General features: G+C 37.1%; 4 protein-coding genes and 1 pseudogene across 4 annotated transcripts; 3 read left to right on the top strand and 2 right to left on the bottom strand.

The window, feature by feature from the left end:
* The first annotated feature begins 2,008 nt into the window (after positions 1-2,008).
* Positions 2,009-3,187, top strand: LOC103953514. Its single transcript, XM_009365256.2, has one exon. It carries the CDS (start codon positions 2,052-2,054, stop codon positions 3,045-3,047), a length of 996 nt encoding a protein of 331 aa, XP_009363531.2. The 5' UTR covers positions 2,009-2,051; the 3' UTR covers positions 3,048-3,187.
* A 792-nt stretch (positions 3,188-3,979) lies between these two features.
* On the top strand, positions 3,980-4,786 carry LOC125477710. The gene has a single exon (XM_048585124.1). It carries the CDS (start codon positions 3,980-3,982, stop codon positions 4,784-4,786), a length of 807 nt encoding a protein of 268 aa, XP_048441081.1.
* A 378-nt stretch (positions 4,787-5,164) lies between these two features.
* On the bottom strand, positions 5,165-8,249 carry LOC125477567 (probable carotenoid cleavage dioxygenase 4, chloroplastic). The gene is made up of 2 exons (XM_048584799.1): positions 7,408-8,249; positions 5,165-6,354 (listed from the first exon to the last, which is right to left on the bottom strand). The coding sequence occupies exons 1-2, from the start codon at positions 8,102-8,104 to the stop codon at positions 5,255-5,257; spliced, it is 1,797 nt and encodes a 598-aa protein (XP_048440756.1). The 5' UTR covers positions 8,105-8,249; the 3' UTR covers positions 5,165-5,254.
* LOC125477568 lies at positions 8,200-11,186 on the top strand. The gene is made up of 2 exons (XM_048584800.1): positions 8,200-8,332; positions 10,683-11,186. Exons 1-2 carry the CDS (start codon positions 8,215-8,217, stop codon positions 10,907-10,909), a joined length of 345 nt encoding a protein of 114 aa, XP_048440757.1. The 5' UTR covers positions 8,200-8,214; the 3' UTR covers positions 10,910-11,186.
* An 870-nt stretch (positions 11,187-12,056) lies between these two features.
* Positions 12,057-13,512, bottom strand: LOC125477709 (annotated as a pseudogene).
* Between the last annotated feature and the right edge of the window lie 14,095 nt (positions 13,513-27,607).

Here is a 27,607-nt window from a genome sequence, read left to right as displayed (position 1 = left end):
TGGTCTACTATGAAATCTATATCCGGTCGTGGAAATTGCAAAACAACACCCAGTTTACAGCTACAAGTACAATATATTTCCAAGATGCCCGATAAGTGTTGGTATAACGAATAGACTGAACAAAAAGCTTGCTGATGAGTTGATTCAACTGTCCTCTCTACCTGGTGCCTCACCATCTCCTAGAGGTGGGAAGCGTGATTGCGATCATTGACTTGGCATTGAAGATATACACCGAGGAAAGACCGATGATGACTCTCACGGAGATGGTAAATAAACCCTTTCCTAACAACTTCTCTGTGTCTTGAGAAACTTCGCATGGGACCTGTTGTTTGCCACATTGTGTTTGCCGGCATTTGTAGCGCTTCTAGCTCTTCATTTGGTGCTAAGCGCGATGTGGAATGTGAGTCTTGTGGTTTCGATATTAAATGTGGTTCATCGAACTGGGGCATTAACCCTGGCAATTTTTTACAGCGGAGGTAACGAGTGGCGGGGGCTTTGTTTGATGCTTGTTTTCTTTGCTTGTGGAGTAGGTTTGAGGCTGCCATGTTTGTATTTCGGCTGCTATGAAAAGGAGAATGGAATCATTGCACAGATTTGCTTGTCCTGCTTGAGGAATGTGTTGAGGTGGGTTGTCTGCATGGTGTATTTCTTCGATTGCAAGAATCTGGCGTTCAAGAAGAACAATGAATGCATCGAATTTGTGGTTGAAGAAGTAGGAAGAGAGGTGACAACTGATGAGCAATAAGCGCTTATATAAGCTGCAACAAGTTCACTCCATAAATTTATCCGTTATGTTGAATTTTTTTTCTTGCTTTTGATTATTTCTACGTTGTGTTGATTAAGTCTTTTGGCTCGATTTCCGAAGATTTTTGTTTTTTTTTTCGTTGATGATGTATGAATTTACTTGGAAATGTTCATATGAATTTGGTATAAGCTTCAATGTAGAACTCTTGTATCTGCAGTTTGAACCTGGAATGCCATTTGACAAAGTGACATTGTCGTTCTGTTAAGAATAGACATGTGTCATCAAACTAGACCGAGGACATGGGGATATAGGAAAAACGGGGATAGCAGATTAGGATCCCGGTTAGTGTCAATACTTGGTTATCATAATCAAGCTTAAGACACAAAATCAAGGTTACTTAGTAAAAAAAAAAAAAAAAAAAAAAAAAACAAAATCAAGGTTGACCAAACAATGGCTAAGAACCGAAAATTAGCACCTTGGGGGCAGGGAATAAGAAAAATTAGATTATAATCCCCTAATTTACTTAATTTCAAAAGAATCTTGACAGACTTGTGGCTCATTCACTAATTGCATTCATTGTTGTATATGAAGTCCTCGAATTTGATTCTCTCATTTCTTAGGGTAAATTACACTTCATCACTTCAGATTTGAGGTTTATTGCAATCTCATACAAAATCTTCCAAACATTTCATTTTCATATCTCAAGTACTATTTTATTTTAATATAATACATTTGTTATATTTTTCATCTATTGATTCGTTAAGAGCTAACGTGACTGCCACATTTGTGCCACATGGCAAAACAATAATTTTTTATGCATTAAAAATATTATAATAATTTATCCTATTTAAAAAAAAAAAAAAAAAAAAAAAACCCATCTTACTTCCTTGACCCCTTCCCTTGCAACCCAAAACCCCCCACCCCCTGCAACCCCTAAAAATGTGAGATTCCACATTGTCTAAGGGAGTAGATCCTATAAGCCTTATATGTATATTTTTATCTTTACTTAGCACGAAAACTTTTGAGAGCTTACTAGCTTCGAATTCCGTAGAAATTCTAAAATTAAACGAGTTCACGCGAGAGCAATTCATAAAGTTATAGCACCGTTTCACGCCATGCGATGCGCCCCTCGTTTGTCTAAAGTAAAAAGAAAAATGAAAAGTCGTCCAAGTCAAGTCCACCCTTTGACGAGTCATCATCCGCGTCATCTAGGAAGACTTCCTCCTCGCTCAGAAACTCTCTTTTTTTGGGGACAGCTCAATCAGAAACTTTAAATTGTGAGGGGATTGAGCTTGGAAGCGAAGCCATGGAGATGGAAAGCTACCTGGTTATGAAGAATCAGAAGCTGGGAGCATCGGACATTCTCAGGCAAGCTCTTATAATCCCTGCCAGAAACATCAAATTCTTTATTTTCGCAATCCTTGCCTCCCTTCCTCTCTTCTGTTTCTTGATTTACTATGAACCCCATTTCCAAAAAATAATGGTTGAGACCTCGAAAATCCTAAACCCGCTGCGAAAAGCCGACATCAACGGCTACTTGACCGACTTCGGCTTGAGGTGGTCAATACCAATTGACATATCAAGAAAATTGAACCATGATTTTTCCAATGAGTTATTTTATCTGGAATTTCTCTATCTGGTACCTCTCCATATCCTCTACCTCGTAACCGCGATTCCGATTGTTTACTTGGGATCCAAGATACACACAGAAGAGAGTCCAGTGATGACTCTCAAAGATATGGTGAAAAAACCCTTTGACAAAACAAGACTGAAGGGAACTTTTGTTACATGTTTTTATGTTCTTGTGTTGTCAATTTGTACTCTGCTAGGGCTGACATGGCTGGGAATAACCTACTATGCTGTCTTTCGAAACTTCCAGCATTTCGATGCTTTGTTCTATGCCGTACTGTGTTGGCCAGCATTTGTAGGGCTTCTGGCAATGTTTTCGGCATGGAGTGCGGTGTGGAACATGAGCATTGTGATTTCGATACTGGAGGGAGGGAGCGGAATCAAGGTCTTTGGGCAGGCGATATATTTGAGCAGCGGAAGCGAGTGGAGGGGGTTTGTTTTGATGCTCATTTTCTTTGCCTGGGAAGTAAGTTTGAGGTTGCCTTGCATCTATTTCGGCTGCTACGAAAGCAGGCATTATTTTGGTGGTATTCTTGCACAGGTTTGCTTGTTCTGCTTTGGGAATGTGCTGAAGTGGATTGTCTGCATCGTATATTTCTACGATTGCAAGAACCGGGCGTTGGAGAAGAAATTGAAGATGCAGGCCAAGAAGAGAGGTGAAAGCATTGGATGAATATCCTGATTATCCAAAGTCTTGTAGCTAAATTTGTAACTTCTTTTTGTTGGTACTAGTTAATGTGTGTTTCTTGGAATTGTGAAGATGTTGCAATCTTTCATAAATACTATTTCAACTGGATGCGTTCTTCCATCAAATGATGTATTTTTTAAACTCTCCAGCAAGTAGTACAAACTGCTCCTTTCTGATAGGAGATGCCAAACTAAGCCAGATAGTAATCTTTTAAGTAAAAAATAGCAAGAATTTAGCCATTCGCAGCCTCGTTGCAAAGGCGAATGTATTGTCTAATCAGATTTTCAAAGCACCCAGCAATCACTACAGCACTAGTAACTGCAAAACTGTCACACTGACTGAGTTATGAATTGCAGCATAAGGTCTCCACAGAAGTGCAAAGGGGTGAGAACTGGTGAAATGTGGCTCTTCCACAAAGTAGGTCATCAACCAATGGCTTCCTCTACATGTGAACATTAACAGCTCTGGGGCCATGATATTATTATTTTTATTAATCATGAAACAAATGGGGGTGTTTCAAGAAGAGCTAAAAGCGTACTCTGGTAATCAAAAGCGTAAAAATGCTTTTGGCTAGCAGAGGAGCCCTCTGTAGAAGTACTTCCAAGGGCTTGAATTTTAATAAAAATTTCAACGTGTTTCTATCAAAAGCATTTCTAGAGAAGTGCTTATGAACAAAACTGCTTTTTACAAAAGCAGACGCAAACGAAACTTTGAAGTCTATAAGTCAAGTCCACGATTGGCTCTCCTTCGAATATTCGATAGGCTGAAACCATCAAGAAAGACTTTCTGTGGATGGTTTGTGTGGACTTTGACTTGGACTTGTCCCCATTGCTAATTGCTTACAGAAAGACTTCATGTTCATTTAGAAACTCACAGTTGTATTTGAAACTCTCTGGATTGACCCTGGAAGTGAAAGTATGGAGATGGAAAGCAACCTTACGGTGAAGAATCCGAAGCTAGAAGCCTTCGGAATTCTCCGAAAAGCTCTTGCAATCTCTGCCAAAAACACCAATTTTTTTGTCTTCGCAATCCTCACCTCCCTTCCTCTTTTCTGTTTCATGATTTACTATGAATCTGTTCTCCAAAAATTCATGGTCGAAATCTCAGAAATTCTAAAACAAAACCCCGATGATCTTGACTTTTATTGGCTCGTACCTCTTGACACAGCCAGAAAAATGAAAGACTATTCTGCTGGGTTCATTCATCTCGGTCTTCTCTATCTTGTGCCTCTCCATCTCCTAGAGCTCAGCACCGTGCTTTTGATCGTTGATTTGGCATCGAAGATCTATGAAGAAGAGAGATCAACGAAGACTCTCAAGGAAATGCTACATATACCCTTTGACAAAACAAGATTGAAGGGCAGTTTTGTTACATCTGTCTATGTTCTTGTCTTGTCAACCTGTACGCTACTCGGATTGATATGGTTAGCCGCAACGTACTATGTTGTCTTCCAGCCAGTAATGTACGGACTGTACTTTGCTGTTTGGTGCTGGCCGGCATTTACAGCACTGCTTACGATTTACTTAGCATGGAGTGTTGTGTGGAATGTGAGTCTTGTGATTTCAGTGTTGGAGGGGACACATGGAATCAAGGCGTTTGCGCTAGCGATATATTTTAGCAGCGGTAGTGAGTGGAAAGGGATTCTTTTGATGCTTGTTTTCTTTGCTTGGGAAGCAATTTTAAGGTTGCCTTGCATATACATTGGCTGCTACGAAAAGGACTAATTATGTTGGTCTCGCTGCTCAGATTAGCTTGTTCTGCTTTGGGAATGTGGTGAAGTGGGTGGCCTGCACGATATATTTCTGCGATTGCAAGAACCGGGCTGTCGAGAGGAAGTTGGCGATGAAGGGTAAGACAAGTGAAAACTGTGGATGAATTTCAGGATCAGAAACTCCAGAGCTCAGTTAGGAACAGCAATCCATCAGTTTTCGCATTATGCAGATAAACTAGGTCTTCTGGCTCAATTTGTATCGCTTTATGTATCACTTTGATTGAAAAAGTTTCATATAATTAAGCTGCCCTTGTACTACCGTTGTGCAACATAGTCCCGCTCAGGTGTAGGGTTTTATCCAAAAGGTATCAGTGTTATTAGCACTGAACTGTTTGTATTTGGTAAACGATGTGCAATATATTCCATATTTATAATTGTTTGTGTAGCATTTTACTATGTTGCAATATGGGGACATATGAAACTACAACTTGTTGAGATCACTTTCCTTCACAAAGAGTCCATGGAAGCCATAAGGCACCCGCCGGGGCATCCTCACAGCAGCCACAATGTCAAGCTGAGGAGACTTGGCATCCATCACCAAGAACTTCGATTCCCCTGCCTTCTCATCGTGAACATAGGACACCACATACCCGTCGTCCTCGTCCGCATCAGGATTCTCGGGCTCTCTGGCCACGAAAAACGGCTCGCCCCCGTAGCACCCCGGGCCAAACATCCTGCTGGCCACAATGGACTCCTTGTGCTCCGAATTAGACACATCCAATTTCACCACTCCTGATATCTTAGGCATGGGATCACCCACAGCTGCATACACATACTGATTCTTCTTCCCCATGTAAGCCGGATTGATCACGGCGAAATCCAGATTTCTAGTTGAAATCGGCTGCCTCGTCACAATCCCCGTCTTCAGATCAATCCGAACCTTCTCAACCAAAGAATGAACAAGCTCCAATCTCTCCATTGTGTGTTCTGCTGACAAAACGTTTGGTGCCACCATCACAATAGCATCCTCCTCATCCCACGCATTGATGGCGTGTACGTTGTTGAAACCCGGCACCTCAAACCACCTCATCTCGGACTCGTCCTTCGCGTACCGCGGAATCACTCCAATCCTTGGCACTTTGGAAGGGTCCAAACCAACAGGGGAGGCTCCTTTAGTGATCATGTCAATAGGGTTCATCCCAATTTGTATGTCAGCAAATATGGCATATTTTTTGGTGATTGCAAAGTCATGGAGGAACGATGGAGTGACCATGGAGAATATCGGCACGTCCGGCTGCTTCACGCCATTCGAGTCGAAGCGGAAGTAGGTTAGAAACGGCGGTATAGGGCCATAGCGGAAGGCGAATGCCTCCCCCGTTTCTGGGTCTACCTTCGGATGAGCTGTCATACTCACGGAGAGCTTGCCGTCGAAATCATGGCGTCCCAGAGTCTCGATGTCTCCGTTGGACGTCAGGCGGAGGGAGTAAGGGAGATCGGACTCGCCGAGAGCGTAAAGTCGGTCGCCGAAGAAGGCCAAACTTGTGTTTGCAAGACCAATGCCATTTGCAGGATTGAATTGGCCTGTAGACAAAGTAACGTTTTAATATTTGCATCAAGAGAAATTACGTGTAAAATGTTGGAAGCTAATAAGAATTGACCAAAAACTTGTGTGACAGTAACAGCTTCAATCTATGCACTTGAACCATAGTAGGAGTTAGGTTCATAATTTAGTATGTCTTAATAAGTAACTTAGTAATGGAGTAATTAAAGTATGGCAAGTGATTTTCCCGCTTTCCTTTTCTGTTGGTGCACTAATTTCTTGTTTTGTGACATTTAAATCAAATAAATTCAATACGAATTAAAGATAAAGAAGGCTTTACAATCACTACCCTCAAAATCCAGCCTAAGAGCGAGCTTCCGCCCCTATGCTTGACGATGGGGGCGTTGTACGGTGTTTTTTGTTTTTCAGGAAAAAAACGATAAAAACAAGGCCAAAACGTCGTCCTTTTTTTTGACCTGGGATGAAAAGAAAAAACGTGGTTTCGTTTCAAGAAACATAGCAGGGACAACTTGTCAGGCCAAAAATGTTATTTTTGAGAAATCAAATTTGCAAATCAAATAATATGATTGTAGATGTTTGAATTATTAATTAAGTGTCGATTAATGTGCTTGTTTCTTATTAGATACACATCATTTCATCTGCAATTTGGTTTAGAACAACACTATATTTATTTTTTTACCCAATTTATTGTCTATTTAGTATTACTCCTTTTTACATTTTCACTCAAAATTTTATTTAGTTCTATTTATGCATATTTGGATAATGTTATAAAAACTAAATTCGTAGTCAAATTTTATTAATTAAATAACATAAAATAATAATTAAATTATTACATAAGTGTTGATTAACATTTTTACTTTTTAATAAGTAATATTAAATATTATATTTGTAAATCAAATGATGTATTACTAATATGAAATAAGCACGTCAATCAAAACTAAGTAATAATTTAATTATTAACTTTTGTGTCTTTTTGTTTATAAAATTTAATTCATCTAGAAAAATATTAGTGTTATTGGTGAAAGAAAGAACTATAAATTAAAAATTTTGTTATAAGGTATTGCGGACCCTGCCTGTAAGGACGCGGGCAGCGGAGAGAGCGCCACGTGTAGCGGAAGCGGTGAGGCCGTTGAAGCCGGAGAAGACGTTGGGAAGAATAGGGTGGCCGGCGTCGCGCTCAACGGTGTACTTGTATGTCTTGACATATCTGCTGCAGAGCACCGCCCGGCCTCCAGAGATCCTAACGGAGTGAAGCATTCCGTCGCCGTCGAACAGGTGGTAGGGCCCACGCGGAAGGTACTGCGGGTTCGGGCCATTGCGAATGTAGGCTCCGTCGAGGCACGGCGGCAGGGAGCCCTGTATGATCTCGCACTCCGTGGGCGGAAGTTCCTCAACCGGAGCAAAGTTGTAGGAGAGCACGTGCCTGGGGTCCACTGAGGGTTTCGCTGGAGGGTCTATGAAGTTGTTGATGAAGTCGTCCAGAGCGTTGAAGATCACTGCGGGTAGCGCAGAACTTTGTTGTTTTGCTGCAGTGAAAGTTGAAGCATTGTTTTGAAGTGCACGATCTGTCTTCGCCTCTAGCGGAGGCCGTGGAGTGATTTTCGGAGGCGGCGGCGGCGGCGGCGGCCTTGAAGCTGGTGGTTGGGAGGTGGGTCTTTCTTCAATTCTGACAGCGGAAATGCTGCTGAGCTTGGGGGATGTTATGGCAGGAGAGATTGATATCTTTTGAGTGGGAAATGTAGATAGAAAGGAGGAAGAGAAGGCATCCATATCTGGTTTCTTTGATCTTCACAACAAAACCCAACAGTTGGATTTTGCTGAGAAATGGTAGATCTGTTGGTCGGGATAAATAAAGGGCGTTGGGAGCTTGGGATATTTCCATGGGGTGTGAGGACCAAAGCATTTCTGGCCCAAGTACAGTAGAGGGACCACATTTCTGCTATATCTGTGCCACTTCCCAAATGGATGGTTCTCAGACTTCAAACCACACATCTGCAGGTAATAATTTCATATCCTTTGCCGTGCTTTGGAGAGAATCTACATTCCAATTTATGGTGTATTATTTTCGGAAGACTGGATGCCATGAATATTATTTGATTGAAATTTGTTGGTTTTTAATTTTTAATCAAGGTTCTTGAATTAATGTGATAATTTATTTTTATTTATGTTATTATATTTTTTAAATTAAAAATTAGAAATTTTAGGTTTTTATATAAATGAGATTTTAAATAAAAAAATCATAAGGCCTAAGTACCTTGACGAGAACTGTGAACACATGGAATATACATATGAGGCTAGTTAATTTCATCTTTCTTGTTACGTGATTAAGTAACCTGATAAGGGTAACAAAAACAAAAAATATACAACGAGGGATAACCAATGACTTGTTTGGTATCCTATTCCAAAAATTTCAACATTTATGAAAGCACTTTTTAAGAACATCTATTGAAACAACTTTAAAAACTTGTTTGGTATGAAATTTAAAATTATTTCAAATCTTAAAACTTAAACTATAAAAAAGATCCAAAGATAAGGGGTCGGAGGAGAGGAAGAAAGAGGAGACAGGAAGGGAAGAAAGAGGGGACAAGAAGGAAAGATAGAGAGGAACAGAGGAGAGAAGGAGAGATATAGATGTTTTGGGACCATTGGCTTTGGATCAAAGATAAATGAAGGGAAAATGAATGGTTGCCGGGTTGCGTGTGTAAACAAACCACATTGAATTTAGAGGGGCACCATTGGTCATTTTCTTATCAACAATTTTTGTATAATACTTGGACTAATATCTAAGTATCAATCTTCTACTTGGGAATAATGTGTTGTGATACCAATGAGTATAAATTCCAAGAAAACTTATTCAGGATTTTGTTTGTCAATGAATCTTTTTGAATGGCACTTTAATCTTTGCCACACTGTAAATCTTAAATATAATTTTTTTTTAATTATCTTTATATTTAAAACTTTCATAACTTTCTCCGCAAGGAAAATATAGAAAGTGAAAAGGGAATTTTAACGAAAAATTCATGGGACTGTTTACTTTAACGAAAAACCACATTTTTACACTAAAAAGTTAATCCTAGTACTATTCATTTTACCCTTTATTTTGTCCTTATCGTTAAAACTCAAAGTTTTCAAGCCTTTTTCATTAGTTTTCCTAAGTGAAAACGACATTAGAGGATATTATTGGTTGCAGATATAGAAAGCGAAAACAACAGTAAAGGATACAATTGGTTGTTGTGTCACAAGAGTGCATTTAATTTTGAATTTCGGTGCACTCGCATCACATTCATCTTGGTCTTTTCTTATCAACTTGTCTAGACTTTGAATTATGATTATTATATATATATATCTATATTTTTTTTTTTTTAAGAAACAAACAAATAGATACTTTTAATAAAAATAAATAAAATTGGGAGACACTAAAAATCATAAGAGAATGCCTTATGATCTTCTGTTATCGTACATTTGAATGAGAGGATGTAACAAGAAGTGACAACGAGTCATTGGTAAACCAATTGTTTATATATCTCTTTAATGATCATCTAGTGCATTTAAGACCCTATTGCCTAATGTTTTGCAGTTCATTATAAAAAAAGAACAATGAAATTGAATACATAATCTTTTTTATTTTTTTATTTTTAAACTCTCACTCAGAGAAGTTTAGAAATAACGACTATTTACATAGAATAAACTTGGAAATTTGAGGTTCCAAAATCCAAGTTTTTTTTTGCAAGAGAAAATTCTAAATTTCTATGTTTATGAACATGTCAAGTTATAAATTCTGACTTTTGTTAAAATTTCAAGTTTATTTCTTTCATCCAAACATATTACAAGCGGCAAGTGCTTATGTTTTCACTTTGTAAATCTCTCCTTACATGTAGAGTGAGAGACTGAAACTTCAATTTTAAAAAGAAGAAGACTTAATTTAAAAGAAAAAAATGGTCCCAAAAGGGAGGCAATGACTTTTTTTTAAAGAAAAACTAATGAAAATGACTTGAAAACTTTGAGTTTTAACGATAAGGACAAATAAAGGGTAAAGTGAATAGTACTAGGATTGACTTTTTATTGTAAAAGTGTGGTTTTTCGTTAAAGTGAATAGTACCAGAAACTTTTCGTTACAGTTCCCATTTTTTAAAGGGTTGTGTGTTTTTCGTGATCACATGGGTTGTCCACGTGATTTGGTAACGCAACTGCAAAATGTGTGGATTTGAAAAGCTGAAAAGGTACAACCTAGTGATATTTTTATTTACTTATAAATAAAAGGTCTTAAGTTTGAATATCATAAATGGCGAGATCACAACTAATTTATTCTCTCATATATTGTATTAACATTTTTGCTACAACTTTTTAGTTCATTTGGAAGTGGTGCTTCAAGATCTGTATTTTCATCACGAGTTGAAGAACGGGAAGGGACTGAACAGGAAGGCAACACATTTGAAGAACGGGAAGGGACTGAACATGGCACAGGAAGCGGCTAGAGATAAGGCGAAATCTTGTGTAAATTGTTGTAAACAGATAGTGACACGTGGCGCGTCAGGATTGGTTGAAAATCTTATCGAAAATCTATTCACAAAATAGTACTTTCGGATAATGACACGTGACATGAAAAAATAAGTTAAAAATCCTATCCGAAATTAAAACTAATTTTTATTATTTTATAAAAAAAATAATATTTTAAATGAGCTGGGTGCCAACGCATTTTTTAGGGGTAGAGTTGCATTTGCCCAATTATTGTTCGTTGATTTCAAGTGTTTAAATATGAATTATAATAGGTTTTGTACGGAAAAATATATTTTGAAGAATATGAAAATTATATTTTGTTGTTATGGTAAGAGAAATAAAAGAAAAAAAAAGCGGAAAAGAAAAAAAAATGAAAATGGGCTCATCGGTATGAAGTTAGCGACTTATTCTCTATAGTCGCTAACTTACAAGCAACTTCTTCCGACTAGAATCAGTATCCAAGTACCGATCGTATCCTTTTCTATTTTTTTCTCCTTTTTTCTTTTCCCATTGAATATTTTTTTCTTCCTACATTACTTTATTTAGATTGAAATTCCTTTAGATTAAGATTTATATCCTTGTTTTCAGATTTTTTGACATGGATTATAAAAAAAATTTCATCGATTCTAAAAAATTTGGTGTTGTGGTATGGGAAAAACAAAATTTTTTTAAAAAATTTAAAATTAAAATAAAATTAATGGCTTAGGTGCAGGGAGACGCAGCCCAAACTCATGCCCTCGGGAAGGCCTAAGGCGCAGCCAAAAGCAGTGAAGGCCCATAAGGTCTAGAGTTTAGCGACGTGTGGATAGTAACACCTTCAGTTCAAGTGTTTAGGGGCGTGTGAATCATAACACCCTGAGTTCAATGCATTTTAGTGCCCAGCGCACTTGAATTCTTTTCCCTGCAGCAACGTGGTGAAGAAATGTTTTTTTTTTTTTAAGAAGGGGTTACTGAATTAAAAGTTACGACTTTTGTGTGAATTCTATCATGGTTGATAGCAGCTTACAAATGCCCCAACCCCTGCAATCATACTTCATCCCGCCGACCACGGTTGACCCTTGAGATTAAAACTAAACCCTACTCCCTATTAATAACGACCTATAAATGCCCACCCTCGACACTGTTGAGCCATATATTTTCATAAAGAAAATAAATAGTAGTCCAAAACGTGGACCGACTAGAAATAAGGTTCACATTATATATATATATATATATATATATATATATATCTTGTATATATTATATATAAGAAGAGAAAAAAAAAATCTCACTTTCAGAAATTACATCACAGAAAAAGAAAAAAGCAAGGAAAAACCCGAAGGAAAGGTTGTATGACAGATTGCTAAAACCCGGTGACTCAGATTCATAGGTTATTTCTCCACAACTGGAATGGCCGTATTACAGATTGCTAAAACCCGAAGGAATTTCTGTATGATATCCGAATGAGGTTCATTGACCCACTGCCCATTCATGATGCGTTCGTCTCTAAAGTTGAAACCCTTTATTGACTTTCTAGAGTCAACATTATTACTAACATGATCTAATACATCACCAGTTTCAGGCAGTCCATCGACTCCGTCCTTTCTGTTTGCCAGCGCCCTCTCCAAAGATATTGGTATTAAATATCCATACAACATAAGCGCTGTCAAGAAAGGGAAAAAAGACGCGAGTGCTGGTCTTTTGGGGTCATAAAACACGGTTGAATGATCTGGATGAAGATACCACCTTCTTATATTTCCACCACTTAGATCCCGTCTAGTGTTGATTCCAAAAAAGAGAGATCCAGTAAAGGCTATCATGACCAGAGAACTGAAAAGAATGTAGATTATCTTATCCATTTTCCTCTCGATTTTACTTCTCTGTGAAGGAGGATCTGTTGCATTCTGCATCACTTTTGTGTTGTGTCCAGTAAAGACGACGACACCATAGACATATTCAGTATTTTTCAGCTTAGAATCTCTTAAGAGCATCTGTTGTAAGGAAAGCGAGTAAGGCTTTCCATCATATAACAATGTCCCAACAAATGAATACAGACTTTCATTTGGGTCCTCGCACTTGATCACCGCTTTAAATTTTTCCAAGGAATCTTCATCTTGAAGATGGGATGTCACCTCCAATGCATGCTTCAATTTTAAATTAGTTTCTCCATCAAGGTTCATAGTATCAACATAGCAAATCCCATCCTCATAGCTTGACGAAAGCAAAAGCAGATCCGCAGGAAATTACTCATCCTTGTGCACCTTCACAGCATCTCCAACCCGGAGTTTCTTCCATCTGGTCTTGTAGAATGTACAATTCCTACCATAAACTCTAACCTTTCGACTGTTTGCCTCAATATCTTGGAACAGTTTCGAATTTATAGCCAATTCAATTAGGAGAAGCAAATAAAAAGAACAATCAAAATATTAATTTCGAGCTACTTCCTAATAGCATTGATCCTACAACAACCAAAATGACTACATATTCTAAAACCTCCCTGCATATAGCACAATTCAAATGCAACTACACTTTATATTCTTTACAGATAATTTGTAAAAGCGCTTTCAGTCATTGAAAAGCAGTTCCTAAACGAGCCCTAATTCAAATATGACTATACAACTTCAAATAACTAGTAATACCAATACTGCAAAAATGTTTACCTGCTTTCTTTGCTTCCAATCTTCAACGGCTTCCTTAGCCATAGTAGCTCTAATCACCACTATCAACGGCACAGCTACACTAACAGCTCTAAAGGGGGCCAACAGACTGAACGAAGTTACGAAACACAAGCTACAACGAGAAAGTATATATTTGCAACCCTCCTAAACTGCTCAAACAATGACTTTGGAATGAAGTTCGTTGCCGTGTACTTGGTAGTCGAAACATAATTTCCCCTGTATCTCAACTCAAGTGCCTCTGGATATCACCTATGAAAGCGAAATTTTGCACCAATTTCTACGCCAACGGAGTGTCAAGACAATTAACGCAAATCTACTCAAAATCGACAAAACCCCATTGAAGGAGGAGCTCAAAGATCAAAACTTGAGCAACACATCAGAACATTGATTAAGTGCCTTGCTTACCCAGAGCAACAAAGTGGGTGCACAAGGTTTGCATCTTTAAGCTCCATATTTATCTCATTGATTATTTGTTTCATAAAGCTAGCCTTTTGAGTGTGGCAATTGGCTTTTTTCACTGTTTTACTGTTATTTTTTGTTTTTTAAAAGTTTGATTATTTCAAATATTATTGCTTTTATTAAAATATATATTGAATTTTGCCTATATGTATAATAAAAGTGAAAATAAAACAAGAAAAAGGTTGATATAAATTGGAGCAAAGATGACAAACTTTGTACACGGCGAAGAAAACCAGGTGGGTGGAATTTCAGGAAACCCTAGAAGTTGTGTTTCAGAGAATTCCTTACTTCCATTACAGGCTTTGCGGAGATCTCTTGCTTGCAGCAGCTTGTTTAGTTTTCAGCTCAAAATCTAGAGAAAGAAAGAGAGGGAGGAGGATTATCTACCCTCCTAATCTCTTTACCCTTCCATGCCCTCCTATTTGAACGGTCACGGTTAAGCCACATCAACATCTTATATTGATTTTTTTTATAAAGATAATAAGACAAAAAGTAATGTGTGAGAGGAGGAGATGGAATGGCATGAGAATAGGAGGATAGAGAATCCTCATCCGAAAGAGAGTGGAGAGAGAGAGAGTGAGAAAAAAAAAATAATAAGTGAACTTTGTATGAGCAATAGTTGTTAGCTTTGCCGTTTTAATAAGCAATGGGACATAGAGAGAGAGAGAGAGAGAGAGAGAGAATCTATTGTAGTAGATAAAATGGGACTCGAACCACGGGATCACCCCTACAATTTGATACAAATTGATTCTGTCTCAAATTTAAAATTCATTAGTAAATTGTAAAATATATAACTGTGTTCAAAAATTGAAATAGAACTGTAACGAAGCGTGACGGTATTTGTGGTCTTTGTGAATTTGGTAGAATAAGTTCGAAGAAGATTCCTTTTAATTCGGAAAAACTAGAATAACGGTGTACCAATATGATATAAATTGATGTCATTATTGGGTTTGTTTTCGATGTGGTTTGAGCCTGTAGGGAATGAAGGCAACATAAGGTTACATGAAGATTGGTCACAATCTTTGCCCGTACAAGTGGCTGACTGTGATTCTGCTTTCTTGAGTCCCTTCTTCCCTTGGTCAAACAAAAGTTAGAAAGTTAGAACCGTGCATAGTCATCACCTTTGTCTTGTAGCTTCTGGATAACTTTGAGGAAATATTTCGTTGGAATGTTCTAAATTAATTTTAGGAAATATGTGGTGCAAGTAGATAACTCTAACATTGGCTTACAACGAATGTTGTGAAAGTTCTCAAAATCGATTGGAAAATTGTTAAGGAAAAAATTGAAATTTTTAGCTTTAGCAAATATTTTGTCTTGGAGTTAAGGAAAATATTGCAAGATCTTTGGATGTGATCATACCGTTTATTAGGTATCAAAACTATTTTTTATTGATTCTTAAAGTGGAAAATTACAAAAATATCTTTAAATTTAGGTTTTAAATCGTTGATTTCAAGTGTTTAAATATGAATTATAATAGGTTTTGTACGGAAAATATATTTTGAAGAACATGAAAATTATAGTTTGTTGTTATGGTTAGAGAAATAAAAGAAAAATTAAAAAAAAAAAAAACTGAAAAAGAAAAAAAAATGAAAATGGGTGGATCGGTATGAAGCTAGCGACTTAATTTAAACATACTAGTGACTTTTAGTGAGGAGGATCAGTAGAAAAGTACCGATCGTATCTTTTTCTTCTTTTTTTTTCTCCTTTTTTCTTTTTCCATTGAAATTTTTTTTCTTCCTACATTACTTTATTTAGATTGAAATTACTTTAGATTAAGATTTATATCATTGTTTTCAGATTTTTTTGACATGGATTATAAGAAAATTTTCATCGCAAACACATTTTGTAGAACATGAAGATGATAGTTTGGTGTTGTGGTATGGGAAAAGCAAAAAAAAATTAAAAAAATAAAATAAAATTAATGGTTTAGGCGCAGGGAGACGTAGCCCAAACTCATACCCTCGGGAAGGACTAAGGCGCAACAAAAGCAGTGGAGGCCTATGAGGTCTGGGGTTTAGCAGCGTGTGAATAGTAACACCTTAAGTTTAATTGGTTAGGGGCATGTGAATAATAAAAGCCTGAGTTCACAACGCGTTTTAGTGCCCATCACACTTGAATTCTTTTCCCTTGCAGCAACGTGGCGGTGAAATGTTTTTTTTTTTAAAGAAGGGGTTATTGAATTAAAAGTTACGACTTTTGTGTGAATTCTATCATGGTTGATAGCAGCTTATAAATGTCCCAACCTCGACAATCATACTTCATCCCTCCAACCATGGTTGACCCTTGAGATTAAAACTAAACCCTACTCCCTATTAATAACGGCCTATAAATGCCCACCCTCGACACCAATACTTCATGTAGGTAACAACGGTCGAGCCATGGGATTAAAACTAAACCTATCCCCTATAAATGCCCTACCTCGACACCTATGGTTCGTACGACAAACCATGGCTTACTTGTGGGATTAAAACTAAACCATACCTCATTACCCCTATAAATGCCCTACCTCCAACACAATTGGTTCGTATGGGAAATAATGGTTGACTTATGAGATTGAAAAAAACCCTACCCTATATTGATAGCGACTTATATAAGCTCCACCTCTAACACCAATGCTTCGTGCGAGCAACAATGGTTGACCTATGCACCTGGGATCGCATTGTTTTGCATGCGTTAGGCTACCTCGTTTTGTGTGCCAAGTATTTTCATACGTTGATCTCACCTCGTTTGGCGTGCACGAAGCACGTATTGTTTTCCATGCGTTGATCTCACAATTGGTTCGTACAAGAAACAATGGTTGACCTATGCACCTGGGATCGCATTGTTTTAAATGTGTTAGGCCGCCTCGTTTTACGTGCGAAGTATTATCGTGCGTTGATCTCACCTCATTTTGCGTGCACGAAACACGTCTCATTTTTCATGCATCGAGTCTGCCTCATCTTACATGCCAAATTTTCATGCGCCCCATCTTTGCCCCCACAAAACACAATCTTTGCCCACACACGTGGTTGACTGTGACTCTGCTTTCTTGAGTCCCTTCTTCCCTTGGTCAAACAAAAGTTAGAACTATGCATATTCATCACCCTTGTCTTCTAGCTTATGGATAACTTTGAGGAAATATTTCATTGGAGTATTGTGGTCATTGATAAAAACTAAAAGTTATATCTATGTTTAGAAGAGAAAAACTACAGAAAAAAAAAAACAAAAAAACAGAAAAGATAAGCTATTGTATAGCATTCTCAAAAAGAGAAAAATTCCTAAAAGATAAGGCATTCTCATGTGGGTGGGGTTGTTTCTCACTTGAAATCAACAGTGGGCCTACTCTTTGAGTCTATACATACAGTCCTTGCATTTGAGGATTTCTTTAAGGTATCCATCGAGTCATATATTGAGATACTTTGAAGACTTCTATTATGACTCATTGGTAGCCTTTTGTCTCTAAATGTAAGGACTATACTGTTGTAGGAACTCCATTTAGGGTTCCCATTGGAGATGCTTTTATATTTTTGCCAACGTTGTTATTAGCAGTTTTGATAACATTACTCTTCAACGTTAGAATGTGAGCAACTCTTCCAGGTATACCCTAAAAACTAATTGGCAATGTTCCATAACATACTCAATCCATATACAAGTGTTATAACAATGGTACAAAATTACCGGTTAAAAATTTGGTCAGTTTGAGTATGCAACGAGCTATAAACTCTTGTCTTTTTATACTGATGAAATATAAAATGCATTTGATGGTTAATTAAAATTCAACTATTTATCTAACTCACTAACGTTACATATGTAATAAATAAATTCTAAACTTAAATTTCAAGTTTCTTGAAGCATTAATGACGGTTTAGGAGTCACCTTGGTGCAGTCGACCCTAGTGAGTCCTCGTTCGGCCGACAAAAAGAGTCACATGCTTAGGTGTTAGGACGCACAAATTCTGAAGGTAAAAATGGAACACACGAACTGTGTCATGTGCAATTACGATAGGTCTCCATTCCTGATATGGATCTCATACAGATTCAAATAGTAAGAATCCTCACATCTTAGTCATTTATTGTACATCGTTCGGTCAAAAATCATTTGAATTTTTTTATTTTAAATTAAACACGAATAGTACCTGACGAAAGTTGACAGCACGATGTATGATGAACGGTTAGGATGTGAGGATCGTAGAATCTCCATAAAGAGGATCCGGAGAGGATCCTTTTCTCTCCATTCCATGTCGATGTTGGGCCTACCTCCCACCTCTTAGTGAGGTTTTTCAATGTATTTATGGGTGGTACTCACTTTATAAATAATGAGATGAGTAATGCTATTCATACCATATTTTCATACCACATTTTTATATCATCTTAGGTGGCATTTAATGTGTACAACCACATCATTTGAAAAATTTGCAAAGCCCAAGGAAAGGAATAAAAAAGACTCATCGTATACCACAATCATCATTTAATTAACTATTTTTTCTTCATTATTAGTTTATTAAACAATGAACTAAATTTAAAAATCTGATTAATTCAAATGATGTGGTTGTCCACATAAAATGCCACCTAAGGTGGTATGAAAATGTGGTATAAAAACATGGTATGAATAGCATTACTCTAGTGAGATACTTGTGTCAAAAAGATTAACAACTTAAAAATAAAATTTTCCTCTATTTATGTAAAAAAACATTACATGCCGTATTTCGAGCACAATAAAAAAATTTATTCACTCTTGGTGGAATTGTTGATGATAATAAATCACGAGGCATGCAGAATTGATGCACATCATGCGGCCGTCGCCATTGCCACTTGTCACGCCTTAATTGTGCAAAATTCAATTCACATCGTATGTCCAATTTTTATGTTGGGCCATACTCATCAACAAACCTAAATTATTGTACATCTTTTCATCATTGCCAAAATACACAAGTCTCATACAAGTGGCAAAATACTGTTGGGTTCCCTAATTTATAAAAAAACAAATTTCATGACACGTGTGACACTCCCCGACCGAAATCAGGGCATGCTGGCTGTCACGAACACAAAGGTATAACTTTCCACCTCGATCTGCAACGTTTGCAAGGGTTTTGGTACTTGTCTGTACGAAGAAGAAGAAGAAGAAGAGAGAGAGAGAGAGACACGGGAAGGAGATGGGGATGAGAGTGTGTGTGTGGTCCAGATGCAGCCAACAAGCCCACAAAACAAACACCCCAAAATGAAACATAACCACTAGGGGCAAAATCGTCATTTCACACCTACAGTACAAATAATTCGGGACGGGTTGTCACACGTGTATGCTGATATTTTGATATGGCGACAAATGGCCAAGGATCTGCTGTCCCTAAAATGGTTTCTCCTTCTATGTCTCCTTTCTATTTATTTGACACGTGTCATCAACTTTAATTCAATCATCAACCGTCACTTTATACAGTTTATAAAATATGTTCTAAGCAGACGGTCTCTCAATAATTTTTCCTTCGTTCTTATGACAACGTTAAGTCAAATGTCAATGGGTGGAAGCTGAAACCTCATTCCCCAACAGGTATAGTATCATTGTCAAATACCAACCAAGCATACGACTTGATTCCCACTGTTTTGAAACCAAACCAAGTCTTCTCAATCCATTGTGATTGACTTGCTCAATAAATCTTTTTACATGAGAAGTGCTTTCCGCAAATCTACGCTTGTTTATTTCCGGCATTTGAATTGAAAACAAATGCGCTTGGATGGAAATCACTTCCTCTTCATATAAGTAATGAAGCATCCCCTCCCCTGCTTAATTTGTAGCTAGTGAAGGTTATTGATATGGAAAGCAACCATATCATGGTGAAGCAAAAGTCAGGGTTCTTTGACATACTGAGACAACCTCTTAACTTAACCTACAAGAATACCCACTTTATTCTGATCACCTTTCTCTCCTCTCTCCCTTTCTTCTGCTTCTTACTCTACTATGAACTATTGCTCCAGAAAACCCTGGTCCGAATCTCGGAATTCGTACGCCATCAACACCTCGATTCCTTCGGGTACGATTGGCAAACGCTGCTCCATACAGCCACAAGAACGATCGTTATATTTTCCAACAACTTGATCCAACTGGGAATTCTCTACCTTGTGCCTTTTCATCTCCTAGAGCTTTGCTCCGTTTATGCGACCGTTGATTCGGCATCAAAGAGCCATCGTCCAGAGCAAAAACCGGCAATCAGAGCCGGTTTGAGAGGCACCCTCGTCACGTCCATCTGGGTTCTTTTCTTCTCAACTTGTACTCTACTTGGCTCAACATGGTTAGCATCAATCTACTATGTAATACTGAGGAACTTAGGGGGTAACTATAATATGTATTTTGGAGTGTTTTATAGGGCAGCTTGTATGGCATTGCTAGCAAAATATTTAGAATGGAGCACTATATGGAACTTGGCAATTGTGATTTCAGTACTGGAGGACAAACATGGAGCCAATGCATTGATGCTCTCAGCTTCTCTAATCAGAAGTAGCGAGCGGCGACAGCATCAAGGACTTGTTATTTCACTCGTCTTCTCTGTTTTCGGACTCGGTTTAAGAGCGTCGTGCTTGTTTTTCGCATGCTGTGGAAGGAGGAACGGAGTTGTTGCTCATGCGGGAGTTTTCTGCATCGTGAATGTGATGAAGTGGGTTGTCTTCGTGGTTTACTTCCACAACTGCAAAAGGCAGAGCTTGGGGAGGAAAGAAGGCGATGAAGCTTTCGGAGACAATGGTTTGAGGAATGCCAAAATGGCGTATGAGGTTCGTGTTCCGCCAGACGACGGACTTGATGTCCGGACCTGTTGAAAAGTCACGCATTTGCAGGAAAATATGATCTAATTTAAGATTAAATGGAGGCAAAAACAAGATTTCATATATATATATATATATATAACCATCTCTGTAACTAGTCATTAGGAAAGACGATCTTCGAAAACACTGTTGATATCACTACTACAGCTCCAATAATCCCAACTGGGAACAGCAATTCAAATATCAAATTATTCCATGGTCCATTGCTCTGGATTAAACTATTTCAACTACGCTTAAGCAGGTGCTCGGCAACGACAAATCTGCTTGTTGGATGCTACAGAAAGTGTTCCTCACCTTGCTTTTGCGTCAATCACCTTCTTTGAAAAAGACGGTTTGTACCTTTCTATCATAATTCTCACTCCATTTTTTATTAGTATGCTCTGAACACAATATCTCTTTCTAATTACATATTTTATTGGTATGCATGTTTTTATTGGCTTTTAAGTTTAAAAACTCTAAAAATTTGCTTTTGGTGTTTAAAAAAAAAAAAAAAAAAGAAGAAACTATTTTCTTAAGTTAAACTTGAGTTCAGTTTTTAAAAATATTCCTAACCAACGAGTTTTTAAAGTCTAAAACTTGAAAATTGTTTTTGAATTTAAAAAATTGAATTCAAAATCTCATTCTGATTTTGGACCATTTACTTTGGATCAAAGATACATGAAGGGATAATGAATGGTAGCCAGGTTGAGTGTGTCAACAATCCACATTGAATTTAGAGGGGCACCCTTGTCGCATTCATCTTGGTCATTTTCTTATCAACAATTTTTGTATAATACTTGGACTAATATCTAAGTATCAATCTTCTACTTGGAAATAATGTGTTGTGATACCCATGGGTCTAAATTCCAAGAAAAACTTGTGCATGATTTTGTTTGACAATGAACCTTTTTAAGTGACACTACAATCTTTACCACACTGCAAATCTTGAATATAACCTTTTATTTATTATCTTTATATTTAACGATATTAGAGGATATTGGTTGCAGATATAGAAAGCGAAAATAACAGGAAAGGATACAATTAATTGTTGTGTCACGAGAGTGCATTTAATTTTGAATTTCGATGCACTCACGTCACATTCATCTTGGTCTTTTCTTATCAACTTGTCTAGACTTTGAATTATGATTTTTTTTTTTTTTTTTGAGAAACAAACAAATAGATACTTTTAATAAAAATAAATAGAATTGGGAGATACTAAAAATCATAAGGGAATGCCTTATGATCTTCTGTTATCGTACATTTGAATGAGAGGATGTAATAAGAATTGACAACTTAAGTGAGGCAGTTTAAATTTCTGTAATGGTCATCTAGTGCATTTAAGATCCTGCTGCCTAATGTTTTGCAGTTCATTCTAAAAATTGAATACATAATTTTTTTATTTTTTTATTTTTAAACTCTAACTCAGAGAAGTTTAGAAATAACTACTATTTACATAGAATAAACTTGGAAATTGGAGGTTCTAAATTTCAAGTTTTTTTTTCAAGTGAAAATTCTAAATTTCTATGTTTATAAACATGTCAAGTTATAAATTCTGACTTTTGTCAAAATTTTAAGTTTATTTCTCTCATCCAAACATATTATTAGCAGCAAGAGCTTATGTTTTCAGTTTCACTTTGTAAATCTATCCTCACGTGTAGAGTGAGGGACTGAAACTTCAATTTTAAAAAGAAGACTCAATTTAAAAGAAAAAAATGGTCCCAAACGGGAGGGAAGGACTTTTTTAAGAGAGTTTTAACAAAATACTTCCGGTACTGTTCACTTTTAACGAAAATAACAATTTTACTCTAAAAAGTCACTCATGATACTATTCATTTACAAAACTTTTTTTTCATTTTGATTAAAATTCAAAGTTTTCAACTTCTTTTTATTAGTTTTGCTCTTTTTTAAAGGGTTGTGTGTGTTCTCGTGATCACGTGGGTTGTCCACGTGATTTGGTAATGCAACTGCAAAATGTGGGATTTAAAGAGCTGAAAAGATATAGCCTAGTGATATTTCTCTTTACTTGTGAATAAGAAGTTTTAAATTTGAATATCGTGAGTTGCGAGATCACAATTAATTTATTATCCCATATATTGTATTAACATTTTGGCTGCAACTTTTTAGTTCATTTGGAAGTGGAGCTTCAAGATCTGTATTTTCATCAAGAGTTTCAGATTCACATTAGCACATTGGGCCTCCTTAGTTTGGGCTTATCATTAGACCTATTTCCTTTTGGGCTCAAATATGCAGAAGTCGGGCAACGAATGACCAAATAATAAAGCAATGTTAAAGATGTGATATACCAACCACTCAGTATTATGATTCAATAGTATTTATCTTCAATTGTAAATGAAATGTTTTAATATAAATATATCAATATATTAAAAAAAATGTGATGCACCATTCTGGTTAGTTTTTATTTTTATTTTTTTAACAAACGATATTATTTAAACTAGGTATGGGCTAAGTCTTACAATAGGTGAGCAATAATAATGTAGTTTAAATTCGCCTTTGACAAAAATCAAACCTAAGATCTCTCACTTACAAATGAAGAGAAATACCACTAAATCTTAGTACTAAGTGGAACCATTCTGGTTAGTTAAACCTAACAATTACTCCCCTAAGATAACTTTCAACGATCGAGGGCTCGTTCGGGGCTTTTTCTGTTGAAAAAAACTCTGCTCATAAGTTCACTAAAAGTGTTTTTTAAGAAGCATATTAAAACCCTTATTGGGCTTAGTCAAATTACGATTTGGAAGGATTTTAAGAGATTTAAGAATCATGGTGCAGTCAACTAGGATTATAAATGAGGATTTTAAAAGACTTTAAAATCATGCTGCAGTCAATGCATCAAAATCCAAGTGTAGCTGACTAGAATTCTAAAAGACTTTTAAGGAGTTAATACCAATCTATAGATATTCAAAAAGTCATATTTTGAAGGACTTCATTGAATAAGAGATTTTGTAGGATTTCAAAGTATTGATATGCATAAAAAAAGGCTCTAAAGAATCCCACCTCCACACGTAGGATTTCAAGATTTCCTTTCATTTAAGGGAACTTTAACGAAATACTTCTGGTACTGTTTACTTTGACGAAAAACCAAATTTTTACACTAAAAAACCAAAGTTCTTGTTGGCCCCTCTTCTCAAGAGATGATGCATCAGTAAAAGTCTCGTGACATCACCCTCATTCCTTTGCTTCTCATTTCTTATATACCAATCGTCATGCTGCTTCAAAAGAGCTTTGTAAGGTCCACGTTAAATTTCAAGAGCTTCCTAAGTAAACCTATGTATTTGCTTTCACTTATGAAATTCAATTATCAACTTGCCACTTTATATAGTTAATAAAATATGGTCTAAATAGACGATCTCCCAATAATTTTTCCTTCGTTTTTCTGACATTGTTAAGTCAAATGTCAATGGGTGGAAGCTGAAACCTCATTCCCCAACAGATATAGTATCATTGTCAAATACCAACCAAGCCAATGACTTGACGCCAACTGTGTTGAAACCAAACCAAGTCTTCTCAACCCATTGTGATTGACTTGCTCAATAAATCTTTTTACATGAGAAGTGCTTTCTGCAAATCCCATTTTTAATCATGCCCGCTTGTTTATTTCCGGCATTTGGATTGAAAACAAATGCGCTTGGACGGAAATCACTTCCTCTTCATATAAGTAATGAAGTATCCCCTGCTTAATTTGTAGCTAGTGAAGGTTGTTGATATGGAAAGCAACCATATCATGGTGAAGCAAAAGTTAGGGTTCTTTGACATACTGAAACAACCTCTTAACTTAACCTACAAGAATACCCACTTTATTCTGCTCACCTTTCTCTCCTGTCTCCCTCTTTTCTGCTTCTTACTCTTCTATGAACTATTGCTCCAGAGAACCCTGGTCCGAATCTCGGAGTTCGTACGCCATCAACACCCCGATTCCTTCGGGTACCATTGGCAAGCGCTGCTCCATACAGCCACAAGAACGATCATTATATTTTCCAACGACTTGACTCAACTGGGAATTCTCTACCTTGTGCCTTTTCATTTCCTAGAGCTTTGCTCCGTTTATGTGACCGTTGATTCGGCATCAAAGATCCATCGTCCAGAGCGAAAACCGGCAATCAGAGCCGGTTTGAGAGGCACCGTCGTCACGTCCATCTGGGTTCTTTTCTTCTCAACTTGTACTCTACTTGGATCAATATGGTTAGCATCAATCTACTATGTAATACTGAAGAACTTAGGGGGTAAATATAATATGTATTTTGGAGTGTTTTATAGGGCAGCTTGTATGGCATTGCTAGCAAAATATTTAGAATGGAGCTCTATATGGAACATGGCAATTGTGATTTCAGTACTGGAGGATAAAAATGGAGCCAATGCATTGATGCTCTCAGCTTCTCTAATCGGAGGTAGCGAGCGGCGACGGCATCAAGGACTCGTTATTTCACTCGTTTTCTCTGTTTTCGGACTCGGTTTAAGAGGGTCGTGCTGGTTTTTCGCATGCTGTGGAAGGAGGAACGGAGTTGTTGCTCATGCGGGAGTTTTCTGCATCGTGAATGTGATGAAGTGGGTTGTCTTCGTGGTTTACTTCAACAACTGCAGAAAGCAGAGCTTGGGGAGGAAAGGAGGCGATGAAGCTTTCGGAGACAATGGTTTGAGGAATGCCAAAACGGCGTATGAGGTTCGTGTTCCGCCAGACGACGGACTTGATGTCCGGACCTGTTGAAAAGTCACGCATTTGCAGGAAAATATGATCTAATTTAAGATTAAATGGAGGCAAAAACAAGATTTCATATATATAAGACGATCTTCGAAAACACTGTTGATATCACTACTACAGCTCCAATAATCCCAATTGGGAACAGCAATTCAAATATCAAATTATTCCATTGTCCATTGCTCTGGATTAAACTATTTCAACTACGCTTAAGCAGGTGCTCGGCAACTACAAATCTGCTTGTTGGATGCCACTGAAAGTGTTCCTCACTTTGCTTTTGCGTCAACCACCTTCTTCGCAAAAGACGGTTCGTACCTTTCTATCATAATTCTTTCACTTTATTTTTTGTTAGTTGTATGCTTTAAACACAATTCTACATTAATGTATCTCTTTCTAATTACATATTTTATCGGTATGCATGTTTTTAATGGCTTCGTCACCCTTGAGTGTTGGCTAGCACATGTCTGCCCTGATATTTGGGGATATCGATGTTGGGGTGTGTCAGAATATACATATGAGGATAGTTAATTTCATCTTTCTTGTTACGTGATTAAGCAACGTGATAAGGGGGACAAAAACAAAAAATATACAACTGGAGATAGCTAAGGACCTGTTTAGTATCCTATTCCAAAAATTTCATCATTTCTGAAAGCACTTTTTAAGAACATCTATTGAAACAACTTCAAAAACTTGTTTGGTATGAAATTTAAAATTATTTCAAATCTTAAAACTTAAACTGTAAAAAAGATCCAAAAATAAAGGGTCAGAGGAGAGGGAGAAAGAGGAGATAGGAAAGAAAGAAAAAAAAAAAAAAAGAGGATCAGAGGAGAGAAATAGGAGATAGAGAGGAGGAAAGAGAATGAAGAGAGAAGATCAAAGGAGGGAGAGACAAAGAAGAAAAAAAAGAGGAGAAGAAGAAAAAAGAGAGATGTAGATATCCAGAGTGAGAAGGAAGGAGAGAGAGAGAAAGAGAAAAATGTGAGCTTTAAGTTTAAAAACTCTAAAAATTCGTTTTTGATTTAAAAAAAAAAAAAACTATTTTCTTAAGTTAGACTTGAGTTCAATTTTTTAAAATATTCCTAACCAACAAGTTTTTAATGCCTAAAACTTGAAAGTTATTTTTGAATTTAAAAAACTGAATTCAAGTAGAGTACTAAATATACTTTTAAAATCTCATTCTAATTTGGGATCATTTACTTTGGATCAAAGATACATGAAGGGAAAATGAATGGTAGCCAGGTTGAGTGTGTCAACAAACCACATTGAATTTAGAGGGGCACCCTTGTCACATTCATCTTGGTCATTTTCTTATCAACAATTTTTGTATAATATATGGACTAATATCTAAGTATTAATCTTCTACTTGGGAATAATGTGTTGTGATACTGTTGACCCTAAAAAATTCGTCGGCCGAGCTCGATCGCGGAGTAAAATGTGTTCATGTTGCATTAAGTGCGTTGCTGACTTCCTGATCTCGCTATTACGGCTGAGAAAGGGACACGTCTCAGCCTTCGGGTTCAAGAGCCTGAATACAAGGCTGCTAGTTTTGCGAAGTTCAATATCAGATTTGGCTTTCAATGTGCCAAATGTAGTAACCTGGTAACACCTCACTTCGTCGAGAAGGCTGATGAGATGACCTCTACCAACAAAGACTCGAAAATCCTTGTCAACCAAGACTTGGATAGGTAATTAGTCGACCTAGAAACAGTGTTCTTTATCCAAACTGAAGGTGTTCCTTGATCGGCTGATTCTACGACTCCAGTACTGTTTATCCAAACTGAAGATGTCGCTGGTTGCCTTCACAGTGTTATTTATCCAAACTGAAGATGTGTCGGCGGGAAGAAGAAAATAAAAATCTTAAGATTGTTGAGAGGTTTCGCGTAGAGCGAGAGTTTGCGCAGGACAATTTGTGTGTCGAATTGGAGGGGTTTTCCCATTACCACTACCTTTGTATTTATAGGTTTCAGTTCTTGCTTAGCACGACATGGCAACTTTGTAGAGTTCAATCGGGATTATACCACCTTCTCCACATAATATGCGACATCAAAATCCTAAATCCCTAATGTAGACCACGTGTATTTGTGATAATGGCCTTAGGAAACAATTCTGATATTTGATGGTATTGTACCATGTATATGCTTCCCTCAATGCCACGTGCTTTATTGGAGGACTTATC

The sequence above is a fragment of a genome, unplaced genomic scaffold (assembly GCF_019419815.1).
Source record: "Pyrus x bretschneideri cultivar Hongxiangsu unplaced genomic scaffold, Pyrus_bretschneideri_v1 Contig22, whole genome shotgun sequence".
In the NCBI taxonomy this organism is placed as follows: domain Eukaryota; kingdom Viridiplantae; phylum Streptophyta; class Magnoliopsida; order Rosales; family Rosaceae; genus Pyrus; species Pyrus x bretschneideri.
This window is presented reverse-complemented; position numbering and strand designations above follow the sequence as displayed.